This window comes from Aquarana catesbeiana, linkage group LG01 (genome assembly GCF_042186555.1).
Source record: "Aquarana catesbeiana isolate 2022-GZ linkage group LG01, ASM4218655v1, whole genome shotgun sequence".
NCBI lineage: Eukaryota > Metazoa > Chordata > Amphibia > Anura > Ranidae > Aquarana > Aquarana catesbeiana.
The window spans coordinates 732,198,739-732,223,598 of record NC_133324.1 but is presented as its reverse complement, the minus strand read 5'-3'; the positions used below and the strand labels follow the sequence as shown (position 1 = coordinate 732,223,598).

General features: G+C 46.6%; 1 protein-coding gene across 1 annotated transcript in view; it reads right to left on the bottom strand.

Annotated features, from left to right (window-relative positions):
• LOC141127644 (uncharacterized) overlaps window positions 1-24,434 on the bottom strand; it is a 153,348-nt gene extending 128,914 nt beyond the window's left edge. Inside the window, exon 1 of the mRNA XM_073614330.1 lies at window positions 23,332-24,434. Within this exon, the coding sequence (XP_073470431.1) occupies window positions 23,332-24,420 (1,089 nt within the window). The 5' untranslated portion in view covers window positions 24,421-24,434. The remainder of the gene's footprint in view (window positions 1-23,331) is intronic.
• Window positions 24,435-24,860: the final 426 nt, after the last annotated feature.

The following is a 24,860-nucleotide window of genomic DNA, read 5'->3' as shown; positions in this document are numbered from 1 at the left end:
TTGTATTCCGCAAGGTTTATCGATGTCTGAAACAGGCGGAACCGGCTGGCCAGAATCCCAAAAGCATTCTCAACAACTCTTCTCGCTCTGGCCAGCCGGTAATTAAAAACCCTCCTCTCCGGGGTGAGGGTCCTTTGGGGGAATGGCCTCATGAGGTGCTTGCTCAGAGCGAAGGCTTCATCTGCTATGAAGACAAAGGGGAGTCCTTCCACGTTATCCGCATCAGGTGGCAATCCCAGGCCACCACTCTGGAGACGCTGGTAGAACTCCGTCTGGGCAAATACTCCTCCATCTGACATCAGGCCATTCTTCCCCACGTCCACATGCAGAAAGTCATATTGTGCCTACACCACCGCCATTAAGACAATACTATGGAACCCCTTATAATTAAAATAGTATGACCCCAAATGGGGTGGTGGCATGATGTGGACATGTTTCCCATCTATAGCCCCTCCACAGTTGGGAAAGTCCCAACGGGTGGCAAAATGGGATGCCACAGTCTGCCATTCCTGTGGCGTTGAAGGAAACTGGGGAATCAAACAAGAAACCAAAAATCAGTAATTTTGAAAAGAACATTGCAAGAACAATACACTTAAAACAATATTGCCCAGCATCAGTATAACATTAAATAATTGAAATCTTCTTTACTAAATAATATGGAAAGGCACACTTATCAGATTGCTCACCCCCTCTGATGGCACATTGTTACATTTTAGGGGGTGGTGAAATTAGAAATTAAGTTTAAGGACACGCAGGGTTTGATTGACTAAAGGCTACAAGACTGTGCAGTTTGAAAAGTGCAGTTGCTGAACTCTGCAAGTGCAGTTGCTCCACAGCTTAGTAAATGAGGTAAGGTAAAAAGGCTTCATGTTGCAAGGAGTACCCAATCACATGCAAGGGCAATTAATCTAAACACTTTGTGGCTTGCACATGATTGGATGATGGAAATCAGCAGAGCTTCTGCTCATTTACTAAAGCCCTGGAGCAAAGGCACTTGCAGAGTGCAAATGCATTTTGCAAAGTGCAACATATATTTGCTTTTTTAAAATCAACACCACAGAACATTATAGCAAATTATTGGGGGGGGGGATTAGAAATCAAGTTAATGACACACACACTATTTGGATGGAGTTTAGAGGGGGGAGGGGATTGGAAATCGAGTTAATGACACACACACTATTTGGATAGAGTTTAGGGGGGAGGGGATTGGAAATCAAGTTAATGACACACACACTATTTGGATGGAGTTTAGAGGGGGGAGGGGATTGGAAATTGAGTTAATGACACACACACTATTTGGATGGAGTTTGGGGGGGGGGATTGGAAATCAAGTTAATGACACACACACTATTTGGATGGAGTTTAGAGGGGGGAGGGTATTGGAAATCGAGTTAATGACACACACACTATTTGGATGAAGTTTAGGGTAAAAAAACTACAATGCAGCTGACAAAATACATTCAAAGTGAGTAGACTAGGTGGATATGTGCCCAGCATTGCATGCTGGGGAGGTTAGTGAAGGCAAATATACATGCAGGACAAAAAAGAACATGAAAAAATTACAGCATGAATGAGGACAAAAAGGGGACATTCACACTATATTGCAATGATGGTAAGTAGTGTTTGAGTTAAGAAATACATTACATTATCAAACATTAAATAAAATAACATGTGATGCTAATAAAGGATAAAATTCTTACCTTAATATACTCCTTCTGCAGGACCTGAATGATGGCAGAACAGGTCTCTGTGATAATGATCCCCAGAGCCTGGGGGGAGATGCCTGTCGAGAACTTAAGGTTCTGCAGGCTTCTCCCTGTCGCCAAGTACCGCAACGTGGCGACTAGCCTCTGCTCCGGAGTGATGCCTCATGCAGGTATCCTGCCTGCTGATATAAGGGGTGAGCAAAGCCACCAAACGGTCAAAAACGGGGTCCGTCATCCAGTGAAAGTTCCTGAAATCCTCAGGATTATTCTCATGGATCTCATGGAGCAATGGCATGTGACAGAATTGGTCATGCTGGAGCAACCAATTCTTCGTCCATGAACGCCCTGTTCATGGACTGGTCTTAGGCTGAAGAATGAACTACAGCACCAAGCACATACAATGCACGAGTTCTACAACGAGTACGTACAGGTAACATAGCTTCAAAACGGTCGGCTGGTCAGAACGCACTTAACAGAATGCACTGAAGAACAGCAAGGCCTGTGAAGAGCGACCTGAAAATCAGCAACGAGCGGACAATAAAATAAAGATTGCTCAATGCCAACTGACCAAACGCACTGAAAAGCAGATACAAACCTCACAAGCACAGACTGAACAACAGTTAAAAACGAACTGAAAAATACGAGTCTCACAAGCGCGAATCGTCTCTCACCAAACTTCTACTAACACGAGATAAACACGAGATTAGCAGAAGGAGTCCAAAGGGTGTCGTACGGGCTATTGAACTTCCGTTTTATAGCCTCGTCGGACTTGGTGTACGTCACCGTGTACTAGGCTGTCGGACTTTTGTGTGATCGTATGTAGGCAAGTCCGTTCGTTAGAAAATCCGCCGCACTAATGAAGAGAGTTGAGTCTCCTTAAAAGTGTTGGTAGTTCTTCAGTTAATATATGAAATACAAGTGCTGTGTAGCAGGGAAGTAAAACACTGCTCTTTAACCCATTCCTGTCTGGTCCATGGGTGACCTCCCTAATCTGACTGAGTATGTTCAACATGGGCCCACAGGATCCCAGCACTGATCACTTGGGAAACAGCAGGGAAATCACCCTCGTCTGAATACTCTTATACCCTGTACACACGGTCGGACATTGATCGGACAACAAAATCCATGGATTTTTTCCGACGGATGTTGGCTCAAACTTGTCTTCCATACACATGGTCGCACAAAGTTGTTGGAATTTCCAAACGCCAAGAACGCGGTGACGTACACCACGTACAACGAGACTATAAAAGGGCAGTTCAGTACCAAGCGCGACACCCTTTGGACTCCTTTTGCTAATCTTGTGTTAGTAAACGTTTGGTGAGAGATGATTTGCGCTTTTTCAGACTCGTGGTTTTCAGATCGTATTTCTGCTGTTCAGTTTGTGCTTGTGGATTTGTATCTGGTCTTCAGTTCGTGCAGCGCGTTACCATTGACTTGTCATTGTGTTCTTGTTCGTTTGTTACTGATTTTCAGGTTGCTCTTCACAGGCCTTGCTGTTCTTCAGTGTGTTCTGTTACTGCGTTCTGAGCAGCCGACCGTTTTCTAGCCATGTTGCGTGTACGTACTCATCGTAGAGTTCGTGCTGTATGGGGGCTTGGTGTTGGGGTTCTTTGACACAAGCCCAGTCCATGAACAGGGCGAGGAGGAGTTCATGGACCAAGAATTGATTGCTCCAGTGTGACCAATTCTGTCACGTGCCTTTGCTCCGTGAGACCCGTGAGAATAAACCTGACTATTTCAGGAACTTTCTCTGGGTGACGGACCCCGTATTTCACTGTTTGTTGGCTTTGCTGACCCCCTATATCAGCAGGCAGGATATCTGCATGAGGCAAGCCATCACTCCGGAACAGAGGCTAGTCGCCACCCTGCGGTACTTGGCGACGGGGAGAACCCTGCAGGACCTCAAGTTCTTGACAGGCATCTCCCCCCAGGGTCTGGGGATCATTATCCCAGAGACTTGTTCTGCCATCATCCAGGTCCTGCAGAAGGAGTATATTAAGGTAAGATTTATCCTTTAACATCACATGTTATTGTATAGAATGTTTGTTAATATATTATATTTCTTTCCTCATTCCCTAATTACCATGATTGTAATATGCTGTGAATGTCCCCTTTGTCCACAAGCATGCTGGATTTTTATGTAATTTTTTTTGTCCTTCATACATATTTGCCTTCACTTACCTCCCCAGCATGCTCTCCTGGCCCTATATCCACCTCGTCTAGTCACTTAACGATGTATTTTGTCAGCTCCATAGTAGTGCTTTACCCTAAACAACCCCTAAAATGTGTAAAAATGTGATTTGTGTTTGAAATTCTGGCAGAGTGCCAGAGGCTTTTTTTTTGGGTCCCAAAATCATTTGGAACCCTCCCTCCCCCCAACTGCTAACCTCAGCTGATACCAATCCTCTATCTGCTGACTTTGCCAAACCCATACACACTATACCCACCTCTTTTGTGGTCATATTTATGGATGAATTCACCAAAGCATGTAGTGCAAGGGCCAGCCTGAATACTTTCAAATGGTACTGTTTAAAGTTTTTGTATCCTATTATTTTCTTGATAGGTAATATCAGAATGTAAATATGAGCTAAAATGTGTACAGTGTGTATTTATATTTTTGTATTATGACAATTCTTACCTGTCCAGTGGGCTGCCAATAGTGTAAGTGAGGGGCTGGCCAAAGTAATTCACATTATTTAGGCATTCATCTCTCAATGAAATGGAGAGGGTTACCCATCCAAAACATCTCCCCCCCATAAAATGTATAAAATGGCCCATGAGAGAAATCCTGAATAATAATAATAATAATAATAATGAGAGGGGGGGAGGAATCTGATAGGTGGACCTTATACCTTTGTCTTTAAATACTCCCTAAAATAAATGTTATACTGATGTTGGCCAAGAATGCTTGTGTCTAATCTGCTTTCCATGTTTATGTGCAAAATGATTAACTTTTTTGTCTTGTTTGACTCCACAGTTTCCTTCCAACCCACAGGAATGGCAGACTGTGGCCTCCCACTTTGCCCAGCGTTGGGACTTTCCTAACTGCGGAGGGGCAATTGATGGGAAACACGTCCACATCATCCCACCACCCAACTCGGGGTCATACTATTACAACTACAAGGGGTTCAATAGTATTGTGATGTTGGCGGTGGTGTCGGCTACTTACGAGTTCCTGTATGTGGATGTGGGAAAGAATGGCCGGATGTCAGATGGTGGAGTCATCGCCCACACGGAGTTCTACAGATGTCTCCAGAATGGCAGTTTGGGCTTGCCACCTCCAGAAGACAATGCGGAAGGACTACCATTCGTCTTCATTGCAGATGAAGCGTTTGCACTGGGGGACCATCTTATGCGGCCATTCCCTATGAGGACCCTCACCCCGGACCAGAGGGTTTTTAATTACCGGCTGGCCAGAGCCAGAAGAGTGGTGGAGAACACGTTTGGAATAATGGCCAGCTGGTTCCGCCTATTTCTTACACCGATTCTGTGAACTATGCTGGCTCAGTTGGGCCTGAAGCTGGAATTAATCTCAATAAACCAAAGCCTGTCTAAGATACCTGGAATACTTTGCGTGTAGGGGGGCCATCAATATGTCAGACAATGTCTGAGACATTTTTTAAATAAAAAAAAATTTTAAACTGAAAAAATATTTGCTTAGATTTACTGCTTGTCTTTCTTTTAGCTGACCCTGACTGAAATTTGGGGATTTCTGAAAATGGTGTGATTGTGTAAAATTATAAAGCACTGTGGGTGTTATTTACTAAAGAAAAATACACTTTGCACTACAAGTGCACTTGAGACTGCACTGAAACTGCACTTGTAGTGCAAAGTGGATTTGCCTTTAGTAAATAACCCCCATTGCCACTGAAAACACCAATTTTACAAAAAAAATGCTTTTGAACATTGAAAGAAGAAGCCACACATTGTTGATTATCGATCTTTTTAATCCAAGCACAATCACATGTGCATTTATAAAAGGTTTTTCAAAAAAACCAATATGTTTGTTGTATAACAAATTTTTAGGTCACATTAAAAGTAGAAAGTTCCCTTTAAGGTAAAACAGGCATGTTTAAAACCAACAAGAAATCCACAACTCTGGAACTTACAAAGTTCAACTTTTGTAGAAATTGAAGGCAATATCAGACATGAGTATTTATAAACTGTGTTTGATATTGCGTTCAGATGGGGTGAAGTCACCCCTGGAAAAGCCAAATTTTGAAGATGCACACAAATTGCCGAATGTCAACATGTGCTAGCTGCCATCATGGGGGATCAAGGGATGTGTTTTGTGGGTGGAACCCCTTCCTCTCAGCTACTTTACTATTGAGCAAGGGGTTGCACCCCCAAAACGCATACATTGATCTCCCGTGATGGCAGATAACACATGTTGACACACGGTGTGCATCTTCAAAATTTGGCTTTTCCAGAATATCTCAAAAAATGTTTAAAAAATTATCTGGAAAAAACAGCAGAATAATTAGGGATTTCGAGGAGTTTTAAACGCTCCCTAAAACATCAATGATGTTCTTCATTTTGTTTTGAACATCATTGATGTTTTGCTTGATGTTTTCCAAGTCCCTATTGCACCCCATGATCTCCCCGATCAGGATCTGGGCACTTTCACTGGTGAAATGACCTTCATCCACAACATCACGATCACCTAAAAATATAGAAAAAAAACACACCGTGTATTATAAATATGCCCGCATCCATCTCTAGGAATGAGCCGAACACCCCCCGGTTCGGTTCGCACCAGAACCCGCGAACGGACCGAAAGTTCGCACGAACGTTAGAACCCCATTGACGTCTATGGGACTCGAACGTTCGAAATCAAAAGTGCTCATTTTAAAGGCTAATTTGCATGGTATTGTCCTAAAAAGGGTTTGGGGACCCGGGTCCTACCCCAGGGGACATGTATCAATGCAAAAAAAACTTTTAAAAACGGCCGTTTTTTCGGGAGCAGTGATTTTAATGATGCTTAAAGTAAAAAAAAAAGTGAAATATTCCTTTAAATATCGTACCTGGGGGGTGTCTATAGTATGCCTGTAAAGTGACGCGTGTTTCCCATGTTTAGAACAGTCCCTGCACCAAATGTCATTTTTAAAGGAAAAAATCTCATTTAAAACTGCTTGTGTGTTTAATGTCATGTCGGGTCATGGCAATATGGATGAAAATCAGTGAGACAAACGGCATGGGTACCCCCCAGTCCATTACCAGGCCCTTTGGGTCTTGTATGGATATTAAGGGGAACCCCGCACCCAAATTAAAATAAGGAAAGGTGTGGGGCCACCAGGCCCTATATACTCTGAACAGCAGTATACAGGCGGTGCAAACAAGACAGGGACTGTAGGTTTGTTGTTAAGTAGAATCTGTTTGTAATTTTGAACATTTTTAACGTGTTTAGCTCCAGCCAAAAAATCTTTTCTAAGCTTTTTGGAAAACATAGGGAAGGGTTATCACCCCTGTGACATTTGTTTTGCTGTCTTTCCTCCTCTTCAGAAGATTTCACCTCACTTTTTTGTCCCAATGAAAAATGTTTTTTGAAAATTTGGGTTTTTTTGTGGAACAAGGATTGGAAAGCATCAGTGGAAAGGAGAAATTGTTTTCCCATATTAACTCTTACAGGAGAGAATTTCCCTTCCTAGGGGTAGATTTCATCTCACTTCCTGTTGTCTCCTTCCGTTTGCAAGTAGGAGTCGTTTGTAAGTTAGATGTTTGAAAGTAGGGTCCTGCCCTATATACTCAGCAGAAATTTGGGCCTTAGGTGTTGCTGTGGCCACAACACTGTAAGCCCTCACAGGGCCCTGCTGTGAAATATTAGATCAAGAATTGTAATTACATGCCCCTGTTGAACAGGAGCTGAAAAATTAGGCCTTAGGCACTGGTGCTGGTGCCACAACACTGCAACCCCTCACAGACACTCTAGTTGGAACGCAGGAACGAGCCCTGCTGCAAATTATTGCTTCAAAAATTGTAATTACACGCCCCTGTTAGACAGGGGCAGAAAAATTGGGCCTTAGGCACTGGTGCTGGTGCCACAACACTGCAACCCCTCACAGACACTCTAGTTGGAACGCAGGAACGAGCCCTGCTGCAAAGTATTGCATCAAAAATTGTAATTACACGCCCCTGTTAGACAGGGGCAGAAAAATTGGGCCTTAGGCACTGGTGCTGGTGCCACAACACTGCAACCCCTCACAGACACTCTAGTTGGAACGCAGGAACGAGCCCTGCTGCAAAGTATTGCATCAAAAATTGTAATTACACGCCCCTGTTAGACAGGGGCAGAAAAATTGGGCCTTAGGCACTGGTGCTGGTGCCACAACACTGCAACCCCTCACAGACACTCTAGTTGGAACGCAGGAACGAGCCCTGCTGCAAAGTATTGCATCAAAAATTGTAATTACACGCCCCTGTTAGACAGGGGCAGAAAAATTGGGCCTTAGGCACTGGTGCTGGTGCCACAACACTGCAACCCCTCACAGACACTCTAGTTGGAACGCAGGAACGAGCCCTGCTGCAAAGTATTGCATCAAAAATTGTAATTACACGCCCCTGTTAGACAGGGGCAGAAAAATTGGGCCCTAGGCACTGGTGCTGGTGCCACAACACTGCAACCCCTCACAGACACTCTAGTTGGAATGCAGGAACGAGCCCTGCTGCAAAGTATTGCATCAAAAATTGTAATTACACGCCCCTGTTAAACAGGGGCTGAAAAATTGTGCCTTAGGCACTGGTGGTGGCGCCCAGAACCAAAAATGTTCTTACAAGCTATCAGCGTGATGATTGAGGAGGAAGAGGATAATTACTCAGGGATAGTCACTCAGCATCAGCATAGGCAGTCTTTGAAGGGATCTGAGATTTCAAAAAAAATTATTCGGTTACATCAGCATCAGGTGCTTGGTAGCTGGTGGTGATCCAAGACTCATTCATTTTTATGAAGGTCAGCCGATCGACCGAGTCGGTGGACAGACGCACCCTGTGATCGGTTACCACGCCTCCAGCAGCACTGAATGTGCGTTCCGAAAGAACGCTGGATGCAGGACAGGCCAGTAGCTCAATTGCATACTGTGCAAGCTCTGGCCAGTGATCCATCCTCAAGACCCAGTAACCCAGAGGATTTTCGGTGGGAAAGGTGTCCAAGTCTGATCTTGCCCCTAGGTATTCCTGCACCATGTAAAACAGACGCTGGCGATGGTTGCTGGAACCGATCATACCTTGGGGCTGCGGACCAAAAAATTGTCTGAACGCATCGGTCAGACGGCCACCTTCTCCACCGTTCCTTCTTTGACTGACCGAAGCCTCAGCAACACGTTGTCCAGAAACAGGAGTTTGTAACCTCCCAGTCTCTGGGAACGCGTTGCACAGACCTTTCTGCAAGGCCTCCCGAAGATGTTTCATCCTCTGCTCCCTCTGCGATGGCAAGATAAGGTCCGCAACCTTACCCTTGTAACGTGGATCAAGGAGGGTTGCCAGCCAGTATTGGTCCTTCTCCTTGATACCACGAATACGAGGATCCTTGCGCAGGCTTTGCAGGATCAGGGAGGCCATGCAGCGTAGGTTTGCTGAGGCATTCGGTCCGGAGTCCTCTGGGTCACTAAGAACGACATGGTCCGCAGCCACCTCCTCCCAGCCACGTACAAGTCCATGTGTTTCTTGGGACTGATCCCTTAAAGACTGCTGCTGATGCTGAGTGCCAGGCTCCACCTCCATACTGACACAATCTTCCTCCTCCTCCTCTTCCTCCTCGTCCTCTTCCTGTGTGATCGGCGGGCACGCAGGAACACTGTCTGGATAAAGGGGGCCTTGAGAGCTAAGGAAGTCCTCCTCTTCCTGCCTCTGTTCTGCCTCAAGTGCCCTGTCCATTATTCCACGCAGCGTGTGCTCCAACAGGTGGACAAGGGGGATAGTGTCACTGATGCATGCACTGTCACTGCTCACCATCCTCGTGGCCTCCTCGAATGGTGACAGGACAGTGCATGCATCCCTGATCATGGCCCACTGGCGTGGGGAAAAAAACCAAGCTCCCCTGACCCTGTCCTGGTGCCATAGTCGCACAGGTACTCATTGATGGCCCTCTGCTGCGTGTGCAGCCGCTGCAGCATGGCCAACGTTGAGTTCCACCTGGTGGGCATGTCACAGATTAGGCGGTTCTTGGGCAGGTTAAACTCCTTTTGGAGGTCCGTCAGCCGAGCACTGGCATTATATGACCGGCGGAAATGCACACAGACTTTCCTGGCCTGCCTCAGGACATCCTGTAAGCCCGGGTACCTGCCCAAGAACCGCTGCACCACCAAGTTAAGGACGTGAGCCAAACAGGGCACATGGGTCATTTGTCCCTGTCGGAGGGCAGAGAGGAGGTTGGTGCCATTGTCGCAAACCACCATTCCTGCCTTAAGTTGGCGTGGCGTCAACCACCTCTGAACCTGCCCCTGCAGAGCTGACAGAACCTCTGCCCCAGTGTGGCTCCTGTCCCCCAAGCACACCAGCTCAAGCACCGCATGGCATCTTTTGGCCTGCGTACTTGCGTAGCCCCTTGAACGCCTACGGAGCACCGCTGGTTCCGAGGAAGAGGCCATGGAGGAAGAAGAAGAGGAGGGGGTGGAGGAGAGAGGTGTGTCACAATCAGCATTTTGGAGGCGTGGTGGCGGAACAACCTCCAACACTACTGCACCTTGTCCTGCATCCTTCCCAGCTGCCAGCAGAGTCACCCAATGCGCCGTGAAACTTAGGTAACGTCCCTGTCCATGCCTGCTGGACCATGAGTCAGCGGTAATATGCACCTTACCGCTGACCGCCCTGTCCAGCGAGGCATGGACATTGCCTTCCACATGCCGGTAGAGAGCCGGAATCGCCTTCCGTGAGAAAAAGTGGCGTTTGGGTACCTGCCACTGAGGAACCGCACATTCCACAAACTCACGGAAGGGGGCAGAGTCTACCAACTGAAAAGGCAGCAGTTGAAGTGCTAGCAATTTTGCCAAGCTAGCATTCAACCGCTGGGCATGTGGATGGCTGGGAGCAAACTTCTTTCGGCGGTGCAGCAGCTGGGGCAGGGAAATTTGCCTGGTACAATCTGACGTCGGTGTACCAAAAGCAGATTGCCCACAAGTACTTGGCTGTGACACACCTAATTCTACACCTTCATTCCTCTCACTGCAGGTCTCAGAGAGGACTGAAGGTCTAGTGGGGTTGGAAATCTCAGCTGATGAGGAGCAAGGAGAGATCCTCTTTGTTCTTTGGTGTGGGTCTTTTAGATACGCTTGCCAACGAACTGCATGGCAGGTCAACATATGTCTGGTCAAGCATGTGGTACCCAAGCGGGAGATGTTTTGGCCACGCGAGATACGCTTGAGACATATGTTGCAAATAGCAGCGGTGCGATCTGATGCACTCGTCTCAAAAAAGGCCCACACCAAAGAACTTTTTGAATAACGCGCAGAGACTGCAGCGCCCTGCACATGTGGAGCTTTGGGGTGTGATGCAGTCAATGTGCTGCCCTTAGGCTGTCCCCTGGAGGGCATCCTGCCTCGTTGGTGATGTGCTGCCGCCTCCTCCTCCTCCTCCTCCTCCTCTCTCCTATCAGGCACCCACGTTGAGTCAGTGACCTCATCATCCCCTCCCTCCTCATCACTGGAGCAAACCTGGCAGTATGCTGCAGCAGGGGGAGCATGACTGCCAGATTGCTGTCCTTCTTGGGCACCCCCTCTGTCCGCGCTCATGTTACTGCCTTCATCGAGCTCAGTATCGTCATCAGAGCCTTCCAAACGCTGGGCATCCTCCTGGAGCATGTACCCAACACTGTGGTCAAACAGTTCGAGGGAATCCTCATGAGGACATGGTGGAGCTAGGGAAGGAGTCACTGATGACATTGAGCTGAGGGAAGAGGCCGCTGCTTTGCCAGACAAAGCACCCTGGGCATGGGTGAGAGAGGATGAGGAGGATGAGGACGGCTTGGTCATCCACTCGACCAAGTCTTCCGCATGTTGCGGCTCAACACGGCCAGCTGCCGAAAAAAAGGCCAAGCGTGTCCCATGGCCACGTGCTGATGAGGATGCACCGTCTCCACGACCAGCACTAGACACAGAGCCTGCTTGCCCTCTCTTATTGGCTTGTGACTGTCTGCCTCTCCTTCTTGGCCTTCCAGACATACTAATGGCCTGTAGCTGCACTAAGCTGGGATAGAACACCTGTAATTTTCTTCAAGTAGCTTTATATACTGTAACCAGACAAGCCTGCCTGTCAGTAGGAAGATAACAGGAACGGATCTAGCTGAACACTGTGAGCAGGACGCACTGTACTAAATGTAAATAGTCTAGCTGCCTGACCGTGGTACTAATAGGATCAAATAGAACACCTGTAATTTTCTTCAGGTAGCTTTATATACTGTAACCAGACAAGCCTGCCTGTCAGTAGGAAGATAACAGGAACGGATCTAGCTGTACACTGTGAGCAGGACGCACTGTACTAAATGTAAATAGTCTAGCTGCCTGACCGTGGTACTAATAGGATCAAATAGAACACCTGTAATTTTCTTCAGGTAGCTTTATATACTGTAACCAGACAAGCCTGCCTGTCAGTAGGAAGATAACAGGAACGGATCTAGCTGAACACTGTGAGCAGGACGCACTGTACTAAATGTAAATAGTCTAGCTGCCTGACCGTGGTACTAATAGGATCAAATAGAACACCTGTAATTTTCTTCAGGTAGCTTTATATACTGTAACCAGACAAGCCTGCCTGTCAGTAGGAAGATAACAGGAACGGATCTAGCTGTACACTGTGAGCAGGACGCACTGTACTAAATGTAAATAGTCTAGCTGCCTGACCGTGGTACTAATAGGATCAAATAGAACACCTGTAATTTTCTTCAGGTAGCTTTATATACTGTAACCAGACAAGCCTGCCTGTCAGTAGGAAGATAACAGGAACGGATCTAGCTGAACACTGTGAGCAGGACGCACTGTACTAAATGTAAATAGTCTAGCTGCCTGACCGTGGTACTAATAGGATCAAATAGAACACCTGTAATTTTCTTCAGGTAGCTTTATATACTGTAACCAGACAAGCCTGCCTGTCAGTAGGAATTTAACAGGAACGGATCTAGCTGAACACTGTGAGCAGGACGCACTGCACTAAATGTAAATAGTCTAGAAGATAACAGGAACGGATCTAGCTGAACACTGTGAGCAGGACGCACTGCACTAAATGTAAATAGTCTAGAAGATAACAGGAACGGATCTAGCTGAACACTGTGAGCAGGACACACTGCACTAAATGTAAATAGTCTAGAAGATAACAGGAACGGATCTAGCTGAACACTGTGAGCAGGACGCACTGCACTAAATGTAAATAGTCTAGAAGATAACAGGAACGGATCTAGCTGAACACTGTGAGCAGGACGCACTGCACTAAATGTAAATAGCAGGAACGGATCTAGCTGAACACTGTGAGCAGGACGCACTGCACTAAATGTAAATAGTCTAGAAGATAACAGGAACGGATCTAGCTGAACACTGTGAGCAGGACGCACTGCACTAAATGTAAATAGTCTAGAAGATAACAGGAACGGATCTAGCTGAACACTGTGAGCAGGACGCACTGCACTAAATGTAAATAGCAGGAACGGATCTAGCTGAACACTGTGAGCAGGACGCACTGCACTAAATGTAAATAGTCTAGAAGATAACAGGAACGGATCTAGCTGAACACTGTGAGCAGGACGCACTGCACTAAATGTAAATAGCAGGAACGGCTCTAGCTGAACACTGTGAGCAGGACGCACTGCACTAAATGTAAATAGCAGGAACGGATCTAGCTGAACACTGTGAGCAGGACGCACTGCACTAAATGTAAATAGCAGGAACGGATCTAGCTGAACACTGTGAGCAGGACGCACTGCACTAAATGTAAATAGCAGGAACGGATCTAGCTGAACACTGTGAGCAGGACGCACTGCACTAAATGTAAATAGCAGGAACGGATCTAGCTGAACACTGTGAGCAGGACGCACTGCACTAAATGTAAATAGCAGGAACGGATCTAGCTGAACACTGTGAGCAGGACGCACTGCACTAAATGTAAATTGCAGGAACGGATCTAGCTGAACACTGTGAGCAGGACGCACTGCACTAAATGTAAATTGCAGGAATGGATCTAGCTGAACACTGTGAGCAGGACGCACTGCACTAAATGTAAATAGTCTAGAAGATAACAGGAACGGATCTAGCTGAACACTGTGAGCAGGACGCACTGCACTAAATGTAAATAGCAGGAACGGATCTAGCTGAACACTGTGAGCAGGACGCACTGCATTAAATGTAAATAGTCTAGATAGAAGATAACAGGAACGGATCTAGCTAAACTGAATACAGTGTATATATATATATGCAACACCTGGGATGCATATATATACACAATACACTGTAAGTGCAGCTAACTGACTGACTGTTCTGCCTAATCTATCTAACTCAAATCAAATGACACTGTCTCTCTCTCTCTCTATCTCTCAGCACACCGGAACACACACTACACAGGGCCGCCGTGCAGGCGGCCTTATATAGTGTGGGGTGTGTACTAAATCCCCTGAGCCATAATTGGCCAAAGCCACCCTGGCTTTGGCCAATTACAGCTCTCTCTACTGACGGCGCTGTGATTGGCCAAGCATGCGGGTCATAGTGCATGCTTGGCCAATCATCAGCCAGCAATGCACTGCGATGCCGCAGTGAATTATGGGCCGTGACGCGCCACACGAATTTAGCGCGAATGGCCCATAACGTTCGCAATTCGGCGGACGATCTAACAGCCGATGTTCGAGTCGAACATGGGTTCGACTCGAACACGAAGCTCATCCCTATCCATCTCTTACCTGAGCCTGTGGTTGCAGACACTCACCTGTTGTGGTGACAATTTCCACCACGTCTCCCTCCTCCTCCTCTGGTTGTGTTTGGGGGATTTCTACTTCCTCATGAGGTGGGGGGTCCGTTGTCTCCTCTGATGAGTGGTGTCTTCCAAGTCTTTTCTCCCCTATGTAAAAAAAATAAGTATACTTAGCACACAGATATTTGATGGCAGAAATAGGAATATGAAACATTGCTTGGAAGTGGGGTACAATTGTCTATTTTGGCAGAGTTCCAAGATGAAGAAATATTTTTGTCCTTTGTCAAGCTTGAATACTTGCCTGTTTTGTACAAGCTTCACAAATTGAGACACCCCTATAGTATACACTGGAGCACCTGTGTGAGACCCCTTAATAAAAAGGGTGTTCTTGTGTCCCACACTAGTGCTCCAGCATCCAGATGTGTAAACAGCTGCTGAGTGTCCTCTCCTTACACAGAATCTAGTTTGCATTTCATTCTAGTTACAAACCCATCTAGACACCAAAATTATTTTAAGAGAAGTAGGCCAAAAAAAAATGTATTGAAATGCATCTTGACAAAACATGGTGTTTTTTTGGATGAACGAACAATGTTTCCTATGAACAAATAATGTGTCCATGAACATGAAAGTTGCCATTTTAAACTGCACAACAGTAAAGAAAAGCACATGGAGCAGCACGAACGTTATAAAAATAACGAATAGGAACACAGGACAACTACTTACTTTTTTGAAGCTCTCTCCTGATCCTTCTATACTGATCGTGCTCCCTTAATTTGAGGTCCCACCATTGCTTCCTCAGTTGATCCTTTGATCAACATACCCCAAAATTTCGGTGCAGACTCTTCACAACTTTAGTCATGATCTTGGCCTTTGTGACATTGGGTTTGGGGTAAGATCCATACTTCCCTTCATAGTCGGTCCTCTTCAGTATGTCGACCATCTTCCCCACCTCAACAATGGACATATTCAATGCCTTAAATCGTCTCCTCATGACGTTTCGTGATGTTTCTGGCTCCAGGCTTTCCTCCTCCTCCTCGTTGCTGCTATTATCATGCACCTGTTGTGTCTCCGCCATGTGCTCTTCCCCACTGCGCCGAATAAGAAGGGGCGGGGAATAGACTAGAAAGAACGTCAGGGGCGGGCGGAGTTTCACGCATGCGCAGTGTATATAAAGCATAACACGCGTGCATAGTACGTACGATCTGTGAGCGGAGGAAGGAGTATCGAAAGCGCCGATCGTGATAACGAAGGTAACATTTAAACTTGGCCTATACTGCTTAGAGATTGAGGCCTATATTGGGACAAGATTAGGAGACTTTAGCTTGACATTAGGGTTTGTCTTGTGTATTGCAGATAAAATGGATGGCTTCAATGACCACAACTTCCTCCCCCTATTCATAGACAAGTACAAGGAGCTGCCCTGTCTGTGGCAGGTCAAACACCCGCATTATAATCATAAACAAAAGAGGCAGGCAGCGCTGGAGAAACTGCTGGAGTTGGTGAAGCCGGTGGTCCCCACGGCAACCATCCCCTATTTAAAAGCCAAAATTGGTGGCCTGAGGAGCACTTATCTTAGGGAGCGCAAGAAGGTCCAGGATTCCCAGAGATCCGGAGCTGCAGCAGAAGACGTTTATGTCCCCAGGCTGTGGTACTATGAGAGACTTTGTTTTCTGTCAGACCAGACTGAAGTCAGGGAATCCCTCTCAACCCTTCCTTCCACTCTTCCTTCCACCCCAGCTGAGGCTTCCGATGTCCAACCTGGGACTTCCAGCTAGGAAGAAGTGGAGGAGCCCAGCTGGAGCCAGGTAAAGCATTCTTCTGCAGATTTCTGGTCAATAAATAAATGATGTTTACTAGATGTTATTATTGATCACTGATTGGTGATTTAATAAAGTGTTTTACATATCACTAGACAGTAGTAGGCTAAAAAAATTGAAAAATGCTGGGCTCAGAATGATAATCTGTTATATTTGTTAACATTCAATTTGCAACAGTCATGAGATGTAAATTGTGTGTGATTAATGTCTAAAACTATGTCCCTTTTTCATACACAGGAAGACCTCAGCCAGGAGGAGGCTGTGGAATGTTGCACACAGGAGGAGACTGTGGAATGTGGCAGCCAGGAGGAGGTGGGGGTTAGCGGCAGCCAGGAGGAGGCAGGGGTAAGTGGCAGCCAGGAGAAGGCCGGGCCCAGTAGGAGCCTCATAGAATCCCAGGTTCCTCCCCTGCGCCTTCCAAACAAAAGACCCAGGAAGGGGAGTAACGTGGAGGATTCAGCACTCAGGCTGATTCAGGAGGCTTCTGTGTCCCTCAGAACCACCCCCACTCGTGAAGAGGCCTTTGCCTCCATGGCTGCCACCAAACTACAGGACATGCAGGAAGGCCAACGCCTCATGTGTGAGGAAATCATGTATAAAACATTAAATAAGGGGTTGAGGGGCAAAATCACACCCAATACCCACCTGAGTGAGTTGTACTGCTGGAGAAAGCACTGATCTCTGAAAAGATCAAACTTTGCTCATTTCAACATTTCTTTCTGTAGATAAGACTGAACACTTGGGCCTTTGGTCAAATGACTGGCTGAGAACTGAGAAAAGTGTTTTGTCAAAGACAGGTAAACATATTATGTTTTTTTACATATTCCTTTTCAAGGGAGAGGGTGTGCAGATGTGTTGAACTGGAAATCCAAGTAAAACTTTTTTTGTTTGCTTTAACCACTTTAAGACCAGCCTCGTTTTGGATTTTAGGTGTTTACAATTTTTTTTTATATTGTGAAATATAATGTTACGTCAAGTAAATTGATACCCAACATGTCATGCTTGAAAATTGCGCCCGCTTGTGGAATAGCGTCAAACTTTTACCCTCAAAAATCTCCATAGGCGACGTTTAAAAAATTCTACAGGTTGCATATTTTGCGCTACAGAGGAGTTCTAGGGCTAGAATTATTGCTCTCGCTCTACCGGTCGCGGCGATGCCTCACATGTGTGGTTTGACCACCGTTTTCATATGCGGGCGCTACTCGCATATGCGTTCGTTTCTGCGCGCGAGCTCGTCGGGACAGGGGGGTTTTAAAATTTTTTTTTTTATTTTTATTATTTATTTTACAATATTTTATTTATTTTTACACTGTTTAAAAAAAAAAATAAAAATTGTGTCACTTTTATTTCTATTACAAGGAATGTAAACATCCCTTGTAATAGAAAAAAGCATGGCAGGACCTCTTAAATATGAGATCTGGGGTCAAAAAGACCTCAGATCTCATATTTACACTAAAATGCAATAAAAAAAAAAAAAAAAAAAAGTCATTTGAAAAAATATGCCTTTAAGAGGCGTGGACGGAAGTGACGTTTTGACGTCGCTTCCGCCAAGCAGTGTCATGGAGACGAGTGAGCGCCATCTTGGCCTCACTCGTCTCCAGACACACAACGGCACAGGACGCGATCGCCTCCGCCGCTACCGACGGCTCCGGTAAGCGGCGAAGGGCACCGGATCGCCCCTCTCCCGCCACCGATAAAAGTGATCTCACGGCAAATCCGCCACAGGGACCACTTTTATCTGAAAGCCGGCCGCCGCACGAAAACGGGGATACCGGGGTTATGGCAGCTAGCTGCTGCCATAACAACGATATACCCCTTCAAACTTAGGACGTACATAGTCGTGCGGCGGTCGGGAAGTGGTTAAATACATGTGAGAGGCTTAGACGTTCTGCCAGGCCGTCTATGCTTCCTTTGAGGTTGATTTTCAACACTTTCTGCCCAATGACTGTGGTCACTGAAAAAAGGAAGTGGAGCAGATCCTGTATTTCAATAAGCCTTACAACAAAAAGCCTTGGTTTCCATGGTTTTCATCACTTCCCTTTGATAATATAGAATAACTTCCTGATTCTGATATTGTGATCAAATTTCAAATTACATTTGAGATTTAAATTTTTATTTAACTCTAAAAAATTTTTTAAATATATTGACTGCTGCGTAAGCACAGCAAACCAAGTGAAACCTTTTAAAGTGATTAACAAAAGCTACAGAAAATTGGGCTGCTGCAAACATTGGCATACATTCCCACACCTCAAGATAATAAAATCAAATGTATAATGTAATACTGCCTTATTTATCAATATTGTTGCATTAAATACACAGTGGTGTAACCCTTCCTTTTAATACAATCTACGTATATATTATGTTCTCAAATAAAAAAAAATATTGTGACTTATAAAAAATAAATACTTATAAAAATAAAAATATTACAAATTTACAATATATAATTGCAATATGTGAATGATGGGGGGTCCCCCTCACTGGAATCTTAACTTTGCAATTGCAAAGTATAAATGATAATGACATCTTCAACAATTAAAATAGTTTTTAAAATATATAATTGCAATATATTGGTGGTGCTCCCTCAAAGTGGATGCCATATATCCGTGTAAGTGACACCACTCAACACACAATATTGAACATAATATATAGTGGTTAACTGGAAACTGGAGTTGGAGGTTTCCACCTTCATTAATTTGCAAAGTTATTAAAAGTAAAAATTGTTTTTTTGCACAATAGATTAAATTGAAAAAAAAAAGCTAAGCGTAAAAACATAAAAGATACATCCGCAAACCATACTAGCATCCCAAAACCATACTAGTTTTCCAACCCAAATTCTAGGTTTTGTGTGTCCTCCAAATGGTCCCTCCTTCCATGTATATTAAAGGTATTTATATAACACCAACAATATACGCAGTGCTTTACATATTGTACGTTCACACCTGTCTCTTCCCTCGAGGAACTTTCAATCTAAAGTCCCTACTTCATACGCCGTGTTATACATTGTAGGCCTTGTTTTGCAGAGGAACCAATTAACCTACCAGCTTGTCCTGTTACAAACTGCCTCCTTCTCATCTTCAGTAGTGGTACCCTTTCCTGCACGGAACAGAATTCCCATTCTGACACATTCTTTGCAACACTTTTCTGTAAACCCAGGCTGAGTAATAATGCCCCCCCCCCCCCTTCCTAAGGAGTGGGGCTATGGCTCCAAGTAATAGTTTTGATGTAATCACTTAAAAACCCAGAACCCACTTAAAAACCCAGAACAGGAGCAGCTGCATGGGATTAGAGCCAAGGGTCTAAAGGACCTCATAAGGGAGAAGGTGAGTACAGCTGCATTTTTTTTTTCTATGGGTGTTGGTTGTCTCTCACCTGCCTGGATATCTCTCACTTCAACCACTGCAACTCCCTACTCATTCGCTTACCGTTAAATAGGTTATCCCCTATTCAGTCCATCATGAATGATGCTGCCAGATTTATCCACCTTACAAACCGCTCAGCGTCTGCTACCCCTCTCTGCCAATCCCACCATTGGCTGTCACTCACCCAACAAATCAAATTCAAAATGATAACAATAACTTACAAAGCCATCCACAACTTGGCACCCAGCTACATCACTAACCCTGTCTCAAAATACCAACCAAATCATTCTCTACGCTCCTCACAACACCTCCTACTCTCTAGCTCCCTTGTTACCTCCTCCCACGCTCGCCTCTCCCATCCTTTGTCATTGCCTACCCCAATCTGTCCAACTATTTTCAACTCTATCCACTTTAAGCGATCCCTGAAAACTATTCTCTTCAGAGAAGTCTATCCTGTCCCCACCTAACAACTGTACTTTTATTTTCTTCATCAGCTCATCCTCCACAGTTATTACTGTGACGAACGCGGGTGTCAGATCCCCGCCCTCCTCGCTAACTTGCAACGAAGGACCGGCCAACCTCACACCACGCTGTCACTTACGTAACAATGCCACTCTCAGCTGCGCCCAGCACAAAGATGGGTGTTGACAGTGACCAGTAACCAATCGTCTGGTCATCTTGTTTTAGGGGTTGGTTGCTGGGAGGTGTCTACACTCATGACCACGTCCCAGGTAGATTTTGCAATACATATTCATATATCTGCATCTATAGTGTTTACAAACTCCAAATATCCATATTATTATTCCACTTGAGATTTCCTTCAAAACAAGTCTAAACATGCCATCTCTATAACGTATAGCCTGCTTTGGAGGAATAAGTGGTCCCAGGGGTTTCCCGTATGCCCTGACATAGGGGTGTCTGGACTTGAAACGTTCCATATTATCTGAGGAAACTAAATATGTCCAGATTATGGCTGTGCTATTACTAAGTCAGATGTTATGAAACATGCTGAAATTTCATACTTATTCTACTGAGGTGTATTTACAACCGAGGCCTGTTAGGTCTCTGAATGGGGAGGGTGACAGTTTTACGACAGGCCTGAACACTGCCCTTACAACAAATGTTTTCTACTGACCTAACCTGGTTCTGTTTTCTCTGTTGAGATAACCTTTTCTGTTGAACTTAAAAAGCTTTGAATTCCTAAGACAAGGAGGGAGTTCAGAGTTCTCTGTGAGGTTACATGGTTAGCCAAACTGTCATGGCTACTTCCACACAAGATGGCAGCTAGCTACAGCTTGTCATGTCCCGTACTTGATATCGTTACACCTCCCCCCTTAGGTGGTTGCATGGGAGGGAACTACAATTTCCCTCCTGACGCAACCGACTCCTGCGGGCTCGGCTTGTCGTGACAGCCCATCAGCATTGCCATGGGCGCTGCCTTTCTTATGCTGGATGGTGAAATCGTATTGCTGAAGAATTAGGCTCCACCGAAGTAGTTTGCCATTCTCCCCAGCAACACGATTTAGCCAGCTCAAGGGATTGTGATCCGTGATCACAGTGAAGTGCCGTCCATAAAGGTACGTTTGTAACTTCTGGAGAGCCCACACGATCGCAAGACACTCCTTTTCGATCGTGGCATATGCTACTTCCCTGGGAAGCAGCTTCCTGCTCAGGTAGAGGATGGGATGCTCCTCTCCGGCCTCGTCCACCTGGCTCAGGACTGCACCTAATCCAAAGGCAGAGGCATCCGTCTGCACAAGGAAACAGCGGGTGAAGTCTGGAGCCTGCAGCACAGGTGGGCTGGCCAGCGCCTCCTTCAAGGCCTGAAATGCCTGCTCACATTCTGGTGTCCAAGACACCACCTTGGCAGTTTCTTTTTGGTTAGGTCAGTCAGAGGTTTGGCCAGGCTACTATAGTTACATACAAATTTCCTATAGTAGCCAGCGGTTCCCAAGAAAGACATAACCTGCTTTTTGGTTTGAGGGGTAGGCCAGGCCAGGATGGCCTCAACCTTCCCTGTCTCGGGTTTCAGGGTACCTCCTCCTACCTGGTGTCCCAAGTACTGCACATCAGTCATGCCAATCTGACACTTACTGGGTTTTACAGTCAGATTGGCAGACGTCAGTTGGTCCAGGACCTGTGACAGGTGCACCAGGTGTTCTTCCCAGGTAGGGCTGAACACGGCGATGTCATCCAGGTAGGCTACGGCAAAGGTTTCCAGCCCCTCCAGTAAGTCATTCATGACTCTCTGGAAGGTAGCTGGGGCATTCTTCATCCCAAACGGCATTACGGTAAACTCGAACAATCCGAATGGGGTGATGAAGGCTGACTTTTCCCGAGCCTCAGGGGCCAGAGGAATTTGCCAGTACCCCCTGCTCAGATCCATGATTGTTATATAACGGGCGGCTGCCAGCCTATCTCACAACTCATCAATCCGGGGCATGGGGTAGGCATCTGCAGTAGTGATGGCATTCAGCTTCCGGTAGTCCACACAGAACCTGGTCGTCTGGTCCTTTTTGGGGACCAAGACTACCAGTGGCGCCCAGACTGTCCGAGCTCCCTGAATGACCCCTAACTGCATCATTTCCTCAGTCTCCTTTGCCCCGCCTGTCTGCGCCTCCTGCAAGGCAAGGTGGGCTGCAAGGGTGAGGGGAGGATACACCCGGTCGCCCACCTTGTGGACGCCATGGGGTGCCCTCCCAGGGTTTCCCATGACCCAAACACGGCATGCTGTAAGCACTGCCAGCATCATGGGTGCCTGGAGTGGAAGGAAAGGTGAGTGGGACTGAAGGCCTAAGCCCACTCCCTGAGTGTCAGCTATCACTTCTACCAGGGCACCTAACTCTTTCCGTTCAGGTATACAGTCTCTGCCAATGACAGGCGCTGTGCTGGGACATTGTGTGAACATCAAGTTAGGCCACAAACCATTGTGTTTCACTCCAACCCTGGCCTTCCTGATTTCACCTGGACCTTCACAGACCATATCAGGTGACACCTTCAACACATTCCCTTAGGCTGACTGGACACAGTGAGCAACTGTTTAACCCTTTCAGTCTCCAGGCCTCCTGCCTGTAGACCAGTACAGCCTCTCTGCCCACTGTCCCTATCATGCTTTTGTTTATTTTTCTCAGCAGGGGAGCTAACAGCTGGCCTGCTGAACACTGCAAAGCCTTTGTCTCTCAGCAGTGCTGGCTGAGGCGTGGGACTACAAGTACCAACCAGCCGTCCTGTGACACACAAGGACAACTGCTGGGGTGTAGTCAAGGCAGAATACTCTGGGTCAGAGTCAGGAATGGGGCCACCTGGGCCACTCCTGGGCTCTGCCGCCAGAGACTCTATCTTCTCCACCCTCCCAGCATTGTGGGTGACCTCCAACAACGACATAACATCATTACATTCAGTAATTACATTCTTAACATCAGCTACACAAGCATTTGATATTGGCACATGCAAGGGGGCCTCCTCTCCTTCTGTAGGTGAAGAAGACCCCTGAACCTCCACTCCACCCTCCCCCACCCTCTGTCCATCCACAGGTTGCCCAGATATTACCCCAACATCTGTAAACAGTACCTTGGTAGGTCCAGAGAGTTCCGTGGGAGCATCCTGGGTGCTTTTAGCAGGGGCATAGTAAGAAACAAGGGTACCTAAATCAGCACCCAACAACACCGCAGTGGGGATCTCCTCCGAGACTCCCACTTCTCTCATCCCACTTCCGGCACCCCAATCAATGAAAACATAGGCACGGGGTACTCGTGAGCGGGTCCCCCTGATTCCGATGAGGGTAAAAAACTTTCCAGGGATGATGTCCCTTCTTTCTATCACCTCTGGTCTGACCAAAGTGACTTCAGCTCCTGTGTCCCGGAAACCAGTAACGATCCGGTGGCCCACGGTGACTGGCTGCAAGTTGGCGGTGGTTACCCGAGTTTTCCTGCGGACGAACAGCACGGAAGAAGGGTTGCTGGCCGGATGGCCAGGTGATGTCATCTTCTTCTGCTCAGGGCACTGGGTCCTGAGATGTCCGGCTTCCCCACAGTTGTAGCATTTGCGTTTGTCAGTTAGGAAGGCCTTGGCTCCAGAAGCTGCAGGTTCCGGCTGCTGAGGAACTTGGTTGGTAGGCAGAGGAGGGGTTGCCGTGTGCGATTTCCCTCCTTTCCAGCCATTCAGAGGAGCCTTGCGATGGTCAGATACCCGAGAGTGGATATAGGTATCTGCCAGTTCTGCTGCTGCTTTGGCAGAGGCTGGCTTTCGCTCCAGCACAAACTGTCTGACGTCTGTAGGACAGATGTGCAAAAGTTGATCTGCAATCATAAGATCTTCCAGGGATTCAAAAGAATCGGCTTTCAAGCCTTTAGTCCACTGCCGGAATGTGGTGCGTAAGCGACCTACCACATCCATGTATGAGTCCCCAGGCCCCTTTTGCAAGGACCTAAAACGCTTCCGGTACACTTCCGGGGTTAGCTGAAACTTTTGGATGATTGCAGCCTTTAGGGCCTCATAATCGTCGCACTGCTCTTCTGACAGTTCAACATAAGCATCCAGGGCCTTGCCTCGTAGCCCTGGTGTCAGGTACCGGGCCCATTGTGCTGGGGGCAGATGGTACTGACGGCAAGTTTTTTCAAACGACAGTAGATACACGTCAATGTCACTGTCCTTTTCCATAACTGGAAATTTGGCTGCTGGGATCACTGACAGAGAGGCATCCCTGTGCTCTAGGGATCAGAGGTTCTGAGCCTGTCGCTGCTGCTGGAGCCTAGCCATCTCCAATTCGTGCCGCCGATCAGCCTCCCTCTCAGCCTGGTGTTCCTCTCGCTCAGCCCTGCGTTCCACAGCCTGTCTCTCGGCCGCAGCCTGGCGCTCAAGAAACTGCAGGTACACCACAGGATCCGTCTCCCTGAGGTTTTGTAGAGTTTCTTGCATTTGAAGAGAGTCTATGATGGTTTCAGGCAATCTGATGCTGGCCTGCTCTTGTGGTGGCTTGGAGGTAACAATCCGTGGTATTCCAGTGTCAGTCTCTGCTTGCCCATCTGGTGAGGCCGCCTCTGAACCACTGGGCTCTGGAGTAGCGGAAACCCTTTCTGGTCCAGTTTTCCCCAGGTTCT